The 11,998-nt window shown below is 45.4% G+C and overlaps 1 protein-coding gene and 1 long non-coding RNA gene across 15 annotated transcripts in view; one reads left to right on the top strand and one right to left on the bottom strand.

Annotated features, from left to right (window-relative positions):
- The first annotated feature begins 6 nt into the window (after positions 1–6).
- The window catches only part of LOC102380654 (cathepsin E-A-like), a 58,210-nt gene continuing 46,218 nt past the window's right edge, over positions 7–11,998 (top strand). For 6 of the 14 annotated variants that reach the window (XR_003094844.1, XR_003094843.1, XR_003094841.1 and 3 more), the window contains exons 1-2: positions 4,372–5,065; positions 7,426–7,597. Coding sequence is in view for 10 of the 14 variants with exons in the window: in XM_025208006.1 (XP_025063791.1) it covers positions 4,977–5,065; positions 7,426–7,597 (261 nt within the window). In the remaining 4 variants the exon portion in view is untranslated. The other 8 variants (XM_025208003.1, XM_025208002.1, XM_025208001.1 and 5 more) reach the window with 8 other exon arrangements.
- Positions 7,604–11,998, bottom strand: part of LOC112550820 — a 14,845-nt gene continuing 10,450 nt past the window's right edge. The window contains exons 2-3 of the long non-coding RNA XR_003094845.1: positions 8,198–8,405; positions 7,604–7,756 (exon numbers count right to left, since the gene is read on the bottom strand). This is a non-coding gene — a long non-coding RNA (uncharacterized LOC112550820). The remainder of the gene's footprint in view (positions 7,757–8,197; positions 8,406–11,998) is intronic.

Below are 11,998 nucleotides of genomic sequence, written 5' to 3'. Positions count from 1 at the left end.
CATCTCGTCCAGCGCCGGCAGCACGCAGCGCTGGCACGGCTCGCACGGCAGCAGCGCCGCCACGGCGCGCAGGCTGTTGCCCATGCCGGGGCCGGGGCCGGGGCCGCGAGACGAGCGCGACTGCGACTGGGTCCTGCCGCCCCTTATAGCGCTCTGTTTACATGGCACCCGCCACCCGTCTCGAGAGCCCTGAAATGTTTCTGATAAGGGCCTGAGTGTGTGGGGATGGCAAGGACGGGTGGCCCGACACCGAGAGCAGGTCGTGTGTGTAGGCATGCACACACATGCCTGTCCAGCAAAGCACACACACATCCAAAGGCACACGCACACATGCTTGCTTGTCTAGGAAGACATATGCACACCCACATGCTTGCCCAGAAACATGCACTCACACTTGCCCAGAAAGACACATGCATGTGGACACATGCACACATGCACACACATGCTTGCCCAAAGACACACACACATACATACAGGCTTGCCCAGAAAGAGACACATGCACACATACAAACACGCACATATGCAGCCACATGTGCTTGCCCAGAAAAGGCACATGAACACACATATACACGCATTTGCCAAGAGATGCATGCACATGCGCGCGCACACTCACACACGTTTGCCCCGAAAGAGGTGTGCACACACACATGCTTCCCCAGACACACACATACCTGCTTCCCCAGAGAGAGAGACATGCGTGCACACACATGCTTGCCACAGAAGAGATGCACATACACAACCATACGTTTGCCTATGTACACACGCGTGCACACACACACACGCTTGGCCACAAAGGACTCCTTCCCTGGTAGCCAAGACTGGAAAAGTTCTACACTTCCATTAAACTGGACACAAAACTGCCCCTTAAGCGTCCCCCTTCTTCAGCTGGGCTGCCTGTGTGGCCGCTACCCACCAGGAGGATTGGATCAGGAAAGTAAACGTTGCTAAAGAACGGCAGCTTAACTTAATATTAAGCCAAACAGTTTAAACTTGGAGCCAACTGAGCGGAAACATAAGATATAAGCCGCTTGTTGTTTAAAATATCTGTCAAGACTCCACTGACTTTCCAGATGAGTGCCACTTTTATGGAGTTACTTTGCAAGGTGCCAAACATATTTTAAGAGTGTATCCTACCACCCGCTACTTATCTCAAACTTTTAACACACATACTTGGCAAAGCGCTATCATTAGGCACTCTAGTATTTACTTTCTTAATTTAACAGTGTTTACTATAGCTGCTGGCACTCTTAGCCTCAAGGAGCTTTTTCACTAAACCACATTGTCTGCATACTTTCTGAACTTCGGTACCATGTATTCACCAGCTCAACCTGCTGAGGTGCCCTTCTGTGCCACTTCTGACTGTGCTGCTGCAGTTCCAGTGCCCCTGCTACTAACTCCCCTTTTCTCTGACACATGACTTTATATACTTCAATTGGTGGCAATGTTTCCCCACATTGAAAGGTAACCTTATAGATGTGGAATGTCTGGAACATACTTGCTATTGTTTTCAGTAAGGACCAAGATAGTCAGCCTACAAGAGCAACATGGTTGCTGTCTGGAGCAACTTACTGCGGGGGCAGGAGGAGGAAAAGACAAAGCTAATAATATAAGGGAAAAGAGAATTAGACAGTTAAGCTGATCTCATGGTCTTTGGTTACTGGTCACAACCTGTGCTCAGCTTCTGGAGCAGACAGTACAACATCAGATTCAACCCACTGGGCTGTGCAGTCAGGCTCCCATTAGTCACAATTTGGTAATCATAAGAAAAGTAGGGCTGGAAAGGACCTCTGAAGGTCATCTAGTCCATCCCTCTGCTCAAGGCAGAATGATCCCGTTCATTCCAGACATATGTTTGTCTAACCTGCTCTTAAAAACTTCCAAGAATGGAGATTCTACAACCTCTCTAGGTAATCAGTCCCAATGTTTAACCACCCTCATAGTGAAAAAGTTCTTCCTATACTATACGTCTGAAATTTCCCTGCTGCAATTTAAGACTATTACTGCTTGTTCTGTGTCTGCAACCACAGAGAATAGTCTTTCACCATCCCCTTTTTTTGTTGCTCTCTGCTGTACCCTGTTTACAGTTGCCCACATCTTTCTTGAAGTGCAGTGCCCAAAACTGGATACAGTACTCCAGGTGAGGCTTCACTAGTGCAGAATAAAAAGGAAGAATCACTTAATTTGCAACTGATGCTCCTGTTAATACAGCCCAGTATGCAATTATCATTTTTTTTAACCAGCACACTTGGCTCATATTTGACTTATGGTCCATTGTAACTCCTAGATCCTTTTCTACAGTATTGCAGCCTCGCCAGTCATTTCCCCAGTAATGCAAAGTTGTAAATGATATGGTTTCTCAAAAACAAAGTGGAAAAATGTGGGCTACATAAAGCTATTACAAGGCAGGTAGATAACTGGCTCAATAGCCACAAGTAAAGGGTAATTATTAGTGGGTCCATGTCAGAAGGGCAGTTTTTAAGCAGAGACCTACAGGGGTCTGTCCTAGGCCCTGTGCTGTTCGACATGTTTATTAACAATTTGGATGCTGGCATTGAAATCTTCCTGAGCAAGTTTGCAGACAACATAAAACTGGGAAGGATTGTGAACACATTGGAGGATGCAAGTAAAATTCGTAAGGATCTCAGTAAATTGGAAAGTTGGGCTAGAGCTAACAGGATGAAGTTCCATTTGGACATATGCAAGGTGCTTCACCTTGGGAGGAATAATCAAAACATGCATATAAAACTGGTGACACCTGACTGGATGGCAGCACTGTGGAAGAGGACTTGGGAGTGTTGGTAGATCACAGACTCAATATGCTTTGCTGGTTGCTCCTCCTTCCCCGCTTTCTGCTACACGTGACAGGGTGTTTTTAAGCCTTCCTCAGAAGTATTGGATGTTGGCTATAGTCAAGGGTGAGGACTTTGGGGTGTGCCAATGCTCCTGCTGGGACCAAAGCTAGAGGTTCCTGGCTAGAGAGTCTTGCCCCTCTACTCTGGGTTAGACCGCTTGCTGTATTTGGCATCAGGAAGGAATTTTACCCCATGCTCAGATTGGTACCGACTGTGGGATTTTTGCCTTCCTCTGCAGAGAGCTTCTTCTACTTGGCAGCTCTTGAATGTATATTGACAACATTTCATAGAAGCAACACGTTGGCTGCTGCGGTTCCCTGCTTTACCTGTGGCAGGTTAGGGTGTTAGGTCTGGGTTGTGTCAGAGTTGACGGTATTATGCAGAGTTTAAATTATGGATTGTATGGGATGGTTTGGATAGGGATGATCCTGCCTCAGGCATGGAGTTGGACTACATGACCTCTGGAGGTCACTTCCAGTCCTATTTCTCCTTGACTCTAAGCGTATAGACCAGGGTTGTCCAACTGGTGGCCCACTGGCTATATACAAACCATGAGGCATTAAGTTGTGACCTCTTGGCTTCTGCCTGGACACTGTTTATGCCATTGCTCTCCAGGCTCCCCTTCTCTGACTTGCACTGTATGAGCCTGTTCCAGGGGACAGGGTAGTGTGATGCAGCATGGTCCAGGGAACTGAGGGTGAGCCTGGGGCCGTATGCATGGTGTAACAGGGGTGTATGCAAGGTGCAGTGGGGAAGGGGGGCAGCATGTCCAGTGCAGCAGTGAGGGCAGGGGGTGGGCCCACATGGGCAGAGGGTGCAGCAGTGGAAGGAGGGTGTGATGCACAGTGCGGTGGCTGGGTGTGGGTGGCATCCACATAGCATGTGGCCGGGGGTGGCCAACGGCTTGCCTTGGTGCAGCCTGTGGGTGTGCAGCCCCTGCTGGTACAGCTCAGGGGATGTTTGGCCCCAGCTCCTTAGAAGTTGGGCAGCCTTCGTATAGATAGTCCCAAATCATCTGACAGCCAATGCAGTTACTTGTTCTCATGTCCTAGAATAAGTGGGTTTCTAGAAGGGATCTGAATGAGAATGAATTGACCTGGTAGTCTAGTTCTTGAGCGGTATATATAAATAACATTATGAAAGGGGGTGTTGAGACATTTATGTGCCATGCAAACAAATGGCACCTGGCATTACTGCAAGAGCAGAATGGATATAGGTCAGGGGTGGGCAAAATGCGGCTTGTAGGACAGATGCAGCCCGCCAGGCCATTCTATCCTTTTAACTACCTTTTGGGGTTATAGTTTAATCATTATTCTAGCTTATCAAAAAAAGTCAAAATGACCTTTTGTTGCTGCATTTTGTGTTTTGCTGGCAAAACTAAAGTCTGTTTGGAATGAGCCAGTGAGATCAGGGGATTTGACAAAAAACAACAAGCGAGCTTCAGCAATATAATGCAAAGGCTTGATTCATACAAGGAGCAGTGATGAGTGGAAGAGCTGAAGGTGTGAAGTAATGACCAACAAAATTACCTAACATAACATACTGAAAGTTGCTTTTTTGTGTTTTAGATTTCAGCCTTATTGGCTCTGATACTTTTTTGGATTTTCCATATACTGGGGTCAGCAAACTTAGACTTCATTGCAGGGTTAGGACAGTGATAGTTGCAGTTTTGTTGAGGTTTTTATCTATTCATGTATAATCAAGTGGCCTTAGCTGACAAAAATGGCATGTTAAAGCAGAACAGTTAATGTTCTCTGTTACCATGTTTCTTATGTTCCACTAGCGTTAGGAATGAATGCTTGCTTGTACACGTTTCCAATGAATTTGATGGAAAGCTAGAGTCCTTTAAAGAGATGTGTACTAGTACATAGGAAAATGGGGCTTCATCTGTGTTCTTTGCTTTATTTTAAAAGCAGTGAGGATAGTTTTGTTACTGCTCACTTCAGAAGGCAGCGTTTGGCTGTGTGACTTCAGACAAGATGAAGAACAAAATAGCGTGTGGAAGACACTGTTCTCTAGGAAACAGTGAAAAAGGCAGATCAGTGAGGAAAAGTGTCACGCTCCTGGTATGTGTGGTTAGACTTAGCTGCCTGAAAGAGTGCATTTCCCTCTGGCCTCCCATGAATGTCCAACTGGGATTTAGGGCGTGTGCATGTTGGAGATGGAATTTCAAAGGGGCTGGATGGAGACTGTAGAACTCACTGCTACATGAGGTAAAAATACTAGATCCCACTGAGTTCAAAACTAAATACAAAATTCATGTCTATAATTTAGATTTTCTGGAATAAGGTCTATATGTACACAGTTACTAATCAGATATTTTTCCCACAGGCTAGTGCTTGGGGGAGGGGAGGGAGGAAGAAAGAGAGAAAGTTAGTTTTCATTTCTAACTTAAAGTACTTGAGAAGTCCTATCCAGAAAGACAGTTGCATAGATTGGTGAAAGCTCAGCCCAGCATACCTCTAAAGTCAGGAAAGACTCTGGTTGAATAAATAGGCATTTCAACAGGCCTCGTTTGTATGAATAATACTGAGGGAATTATTCTTTGAACACACTGGAGAGTGCTGTCTTTATGATCTGGTAACTAATACAGCTAAATTAGTTCAAACCTGTTGTGTAGTTGCATTAACAAAGAGCAGTGGCAGTGTTACAGTAATACAGTTTATTTAGTAGGTTTATTTAAATGTCTATTAGTATAACAGCATTCACACTAGGAGTTACACAACTGAACTATATCTGCTTCTAAATCCATGTAGTTAAACCACTACAAAAACTGAGTGGAGATAAACTCATGGGCCACGTCCAGACGAGCACAGCCATGCAGTATGTGGTGCTGCGACCACATCTGTGGTGCCACATACTGCACATTCAGATGTTCTCTGCACTGCAAGGGAGTGCTGCCCATGTCCATTTTGGTTTTTTTCCCTCCGTGTTTTTTTTTTGACCCCTGGTTATCCAGGGGTAAAAAAAAACCAGCAGAAAAAAAACCTGAGCAGCACATGCACAGGCAGCATGCACTGCTCAAAAGCAGAGCTGAGCCACCCAGAGCTGTTCTGCAGCTGCCAATCAGGCTCTGTGCAGCAGAATCACTGCTGCTACAGCCCTTGGAGGCCCCCAGGGCCCCAGATAAGGCTGTTGAGGCCAGCCCATTGCCAGCCTCCCTTACCCCACCAGGGTAACTTGCCACTTGCCAAAGCAAGTGTGGCAAAGGCATTCCCTGGGGACAAGTGGTAGCACAAGGTGTGCTACTGCTACTTGTCCCTGGGAGACCAAACATCCACATCACGTGTGGACACGGCCATGGTGACCATTACATAAACTGTGGGGAGTAAGTTCCAGACACTTGTGACTTCCACTTTTTTTGGTTTTCCATAAAGGTAAGATATATGAGGTTGGCAAAAGTCCGAACAATTTATTTTAAATACAAGTTAGGCTCATGCCATAGACTTTTAATAGTCTATAATTGGTGTTTCAGCCATTTTCCTAAGTACTGTAACTTTTTAGTTTTGTTTACTGGCATATTAAAATTGAAACATATGATAACCTCTCTTCTTATACATTCATTCTTTGTTATAAAATTTCCATCTTTGGTCCCTGTTCAAAAGTTGATTATTCCTTTATTTAAATTCACCTTTGTGCTGAGATCAACTTATTATTTAGTTTATGTTGAGTCAAGAGACTGAGGAAAAGTGGAAGATTACAAATGTCTTGTTGAAAGATTCAGAAAAACCTTCATTAAAGAAGCCTTGACAAAAGAAGACCACTGGCTATTAATGCACTATGTTGTAGACCATGTTTTTTTGGACTAATGATTTCCACATCAGCTCTCACATAAATAGCATATCTGCTGGCTTAGTTTTAGATAGGGCTTTAATCTTTAGTTGTTAGCAGATGACTTGTCACAACACACTCAAATACCCATGTGTTACATCCTTCTGGAACATCTCCATATCAAAAACCATGCTATTGTATATTATGTCAGATGTATTTGTCATAAATGCCTTATGTATACATGTCATCTAAGATGCATTTCAGCTTTCTTTGTTACTGACCCATCCAGAAAAATTCTCAAAGCTGGTATTTTGCTTTCTTTTTCTTCACCTTAACACATATAATGTCCATTAATACACACCTTTTAGCAGAGGCTGTTCCCTTGGCAGATGTGGTTTAATATCTTTGATGTATGTGAATAATTACCAAGCTTAGAACACATTAATAGGGATTCTGCCAAACCACTAACCTTGTGTAATTGATTGACCTAAGTAAACACCCTTTGTGGCCCAATGAATTATAAAAAGAGAGTACTGAGTAAATGAATGCCACTGGCTTCCAAACCAACTGAAACCATGAAAGTGATATTATTGGCTCTGGTTTATATTCCATTTACCATAGCTGTAGAAAGGTAAGAAAGCATTTCAAGTATCACAGTTTATTTCATGCTCAGTTGACTTAATGATCTCTGTGTGTTATCACGAAGGCTAGTTCTGTTTCATTTTGGGTTTTTTTTCAAGATGAATTGTGCTGGGGAAAGCAAGGCCAGTTAACGTTCTGCATGTTTATTTTGTTTGCTCAGGATCCCTTTAGTTCGATTTAAATCCATCAAGAAGCAACTTCATGAAAGGGGAGATCTGGAGGTATTTTGGAGTAATCACCAACCTGACATTTTTGCACGGAGATACCTGCATTGCTTCCCTTCAAATATCTTTTTACCAGCTACTTCAGAAAGGCTGTATGATTACATGGATGTGAGTACCTTCTTGTGCAGTAGAATCAAAGAGATTATTTATTGTTTTGAGGGCAGGTTTTGTTCAGCATACTTGAAATCTGTTGTCCTACATGAGGCTGAGATTAATTGCAGATCAATTTACATCAGATGTCACACCCTTATAAATTAACTTGCTGGTCTGCAAAAGATTGGTTGTGAAACACAAGCAGAATTAGAATAGGAATGAAGTCTATCGGAAATGTCCCTATAGATCAGCTCATGTAGTACTATACTGATTTTATTGAACCTCCACATGACTGTTGATTTGAATGAAGGATTGGGACCTATAATAGTAGTCTATTTTGTATTTAGCTGAAATAATTTTTTTTAGTATGTTACAAAATAAATCTCCTCTGTTCAAACATGTTAGGACACAAATCAGTGTTTAATTAATTAAGACACAGAAAACACTAGCAGAGTTCTATTTTCTGTTACTGTTGTTATTTATTGAGCTTGAAGTGCCCCACGTATTAAATAGGCAAATGTCTGATTTCAGCCTTGATACATTTATCGTCAAATGAAACCTGAAAGATAAAAGATTGGGTGGAATATTACATCACAGAATGATTGAGCTTCTTACCTTTGGGCACACCATACATGTTTCCTGATATACAGCATTGTTTGGCTTTGTCTTTGATTGGTGGTATTAACATTCCTCTGCGGAGAAAATAAGGTTGCACAGGCCTCTCAGAGGACATTGTGTTTGCTTAGAAGAAAGGGAAGGCATGGCAGCTTGATTCAGCGAGGGAGTCCCAATGTAGAGGGCTGCAAAGAAAAAGGCCCAGAGACTGGAATGGGAGAAGAATGCAAAAGGTTAAAACAATCCTCTTCAGAATTAGAACTGGCCACAAGTTTTCAAAATTTAGATTTTTTTTGGTTGGTTATTCAGATTTTGACAGAAAATGTTGTCATAGTTTCTATTGTTCCAATCTGTGAATACCGACATAAAAAAAGTCCCCCCCACAATCCCCCCCACCCCCAACCCTTAAATACAAACAGCACTTAAATATAGTTTGTAGATATTTTTGGTGGTTTTTCAATCAGCTCTGACAGTCAATAACACTCCGAACCTATTCATGCCACTGATGGGGGTGGAAAAGTACCCGACAGCCTTAAGACAGGCCTGCCCTGTCCCAAAGGGAAATGCTATTGAGAGGTGGCTCTGAGGCAGCCATTCATAGGCTTGAGGGAGTGTCAGGAGCAGCCCAGACTGGCCCTGCCTTGGCCTGTCCTGCCCTACTTTGAGGAGAAATGGGTAAACTAGTGCCGCCTTGCACCTCACCTTGAATCACTGAATTATATACAATTTCCAAAAATGTTGAAGCACATCAGCCATTCCAGCTTCCCCCTGGACTCTGGCAGTTTGACTCTCCACGCAGTCAATCAGCTTTATCCAAGGTAAATAGGTTGTAAAAGGAATTTTGTACAATGAGTGGGATCCTGCATACTTTGCCAAATCTTACCTCCTCACCCCCAACCTCCAAAAAAACCAAAACAAAACAAAAAAAACCCTGCAGTACTTCTGTTCTTGCTATATAGGTCTTTACTGATTTTTATAAAAATACAAGTACAAGAAATATTAGGAAAAAAAGCTGCTAGTAGAATGACTTCTATCCTTACTGGTTCTGAGTGGATAGACTACTTAATCTAGTCAAAACTTCAGTGTTTATGAATTAGGGTTTATTTGTCTCTCTAGCTTTGAACAGTATGTCTGGAGTAGATGACTGTTATATATCATATCATAAATCAAAATAATAATGATAGTAGTAATAATATGAGATAAGAATGAAATAGAATTCCACTTCCATCTGTTATGGTGGAGGTAGCACAAATGAATTGGAAACGCTGGGCGCACTACATGTTCAGTAGTGTGCTTTTGCTAATGCGCATTAAATTTAGCACCTCCATTGTGAGGTATTATAAACAGGTCCATTAGCTTATTTTAATGTGCATTAGTGAAAGCACACTGTTTTTTGTGATGCTTTAATGCACCTTAAAATCAGGGCTGGATTAACCCTTTAATGGGCCCTAGGCAAACATTCATGGGCCCCTACTTTTTTTTCACTCAATAATTATAATATGTAAAATAAACGACTGGGCACCTTCTTCGCTTAAGCACGTGCCCAGTTTGCCTATGCATTAATTCAGCCCTGAATAAAATAGGCTAATGCACATTAAAACACACATTTAGGGCATTTATACACATGCTCTGCGGGTGGGGGAGCACTTTAATTAGAGCGGCACCATAGGCAACAGAAGGGGGGCTAACAGAGCTTCACCCTCCCCCCAACATGTGGGGCAGCAGTAGGGCTGCAAGGCAGCCTGGCTTAGGGCTTCTAGCGGCTGCAGCAGGGATGGGGAGGGAGAGAGGCAGGCACTGCCCAGCCAACAGTGCAGGACTGAGCCGTGAGCTGCTTGTCCGGGGGGCACGGCTCCTGCTGCTGCATGCACCCTGGGAGGCATGGGGGGTGCATGCCCCCAATCTGCGCAGGGCAGGGTGGGCTGTCACTCCAGGCTGGGACCAAGGCTGCTCAGGGCTCTTCCTGGTGGGATGAGTGGCAGTAGCACTGGGAGGGGGCTATGGTTGGGGGGGGCAGCTGCAGCCACCCCAAGATTCTCCCTCACCCACCCAACCTCCCTCCCAGGGCCACTGCTGCCCACCCCCAGTGTAGCACAGCCCCCCCAGCCAGAAAGAGCCCGGTGCTACCCAGACCCCAGTGCACAGCAGCAGCCTGCCCTGCCCTGCGTAGATCAGGGGCACATGCCCCCCATGCCTCCTGGGTTGCATGCAGCAGTGAGAGCTGCCACCCCCTCCCCATGCCCCATGGACAAGTTGCGGCTCCATCCAACACCCTGCCCTGCCCCAGCTGTGCAGGCCTGGTGGGGTGGGCACGGGGGTTCCAGGGGCTCCATCCCCTCTGGCCCAGTGGCACAGCTGAGGCTGGTCCCGCTCCAGCCCCCTGCTCCAGGCCCCCTCAGGCAGTGCAGGGCCAGGGCCGGGCTGTGCAGGGAGGCAGTTGGGACTGAGGGAGTGGTGGGCTCATTGGTGTGGGAGGAGCTGGCTGGGCAATGACGCTGGGTGTGGGGGAAGGGATGGGTATAGCAGGCCCTGGCCCTGATCCCATTCCAGGGCCTGGCTAAGCTCCACTCCCTCCTGGTCCCAGCCCTAGCCCCATTCCCTCTCCCTGCCCCCCCTCCCTCTCCCCCACAGACTTTCCTTCCTGGGGGGTGTGCGCACACATGTGCATACTCGCTCAGCCCTCCCCCCCCAAATTCTTTTCTCCCTCCGCCTATGAGGAGTACTCTAATTAAAGTGCCTGGAGCATCTCGTGTATCAGCATCCCTGTGCTTCGAAGTGGCAGTGGGGGTGCTTTATCTAAAGCTCATTTGACGAGCTTTAGATAAAACACCCTTACCACTATTTTGAAGCACAGGAACCCTGTGCTACATGAGATGCAGATGCTGGCTGGAGTGTGGTAATTACCACACTCCAGCAGACTCCATTAATCAAGTTTGCTCTGACACGCTGTCAGAGCAGCCTCTGTGCTCACGTATAGACACTCATAGATGCTCCCACTGATCCTCAGAGTAAAGTTCAAAGAACAAAAATCTAAATTTCTATCTAAGTGGATAAGTTAATCCATTTAGGATTAACTTCCACTTGAAGTTTGGGGTTTTTTTACACTGAAAAAGGAAATATCATGTCATCACTGAATGAAGTAGGTAGAGCGGTTTGCTTACTTATAGAATCATAGAAAATTAGGGTTGGAAGGGGTTTCAGGAGGTCATCTATTCCAACCCCATGCTTAAAGCAGGCCCCCCCCCAATTAGATCATCCCAGTCAAAGCTTTGTCTAGCCGGGTTTTAAAAACCTCCAAGGATGGAGCTTCCACCACCTCTCTGGGTAAATGATGCAGTGTTATTGCTGTATAGGTGTTATGATGCAGTGTTATTAAGTCGGAAAGCTGACTTTGACAAGCTCAGGAGGCTTGTCAGTGAGGCCCTAAGGGACCGTGACCACAGGGAGAGGGGAGTTCAAGAGGATACACAAGGGAGCGATCCTCAATGCACAAACTAAGTCTATTCCATCTCGGAGGAAAGGCAGCAAGAGGGCACAGCAGCCCCCCTGGCTCTCCAGGGACCTAGCAGATCTCCTGAGGCTAAAAAGAAAGGCCTACAAAGGGTGGAGGATGGGATTCACCTCCAAGGAGGATTATTCTGCACTGGTCCGGTCCTGTAGGGAACAGACCAGGAAAGCCAAGGCTGCAACTGAACTCCAGCTAGCTTTGAGCATCAAGGACAATAAGAAGTCCTTTTTCAGATATGTGGGGAGCCGGAGGAAAAGCAGGGGCAACATTGGACCCCTGCTGACCCAGATGGG

Source organism: Alligator sinensis, unplaced genomic scaffold, assembly GCF_000455745.1.
Source record: "Alligator sinensis unplaced genomic scaffold, ASM45574v1 scaffold506_1, whole genome shotgun sequence".
NCBI lineage: Eukaryota > Metazoa > Chordata > Crocodylia > Alligatoridae > Alligator > Alligator sinensis.
The sequence above is the reverse complement of the archived record's forward strand: the minus strand, read 5'-3'. Positions and strand labels throughout refer to the sequence as shown.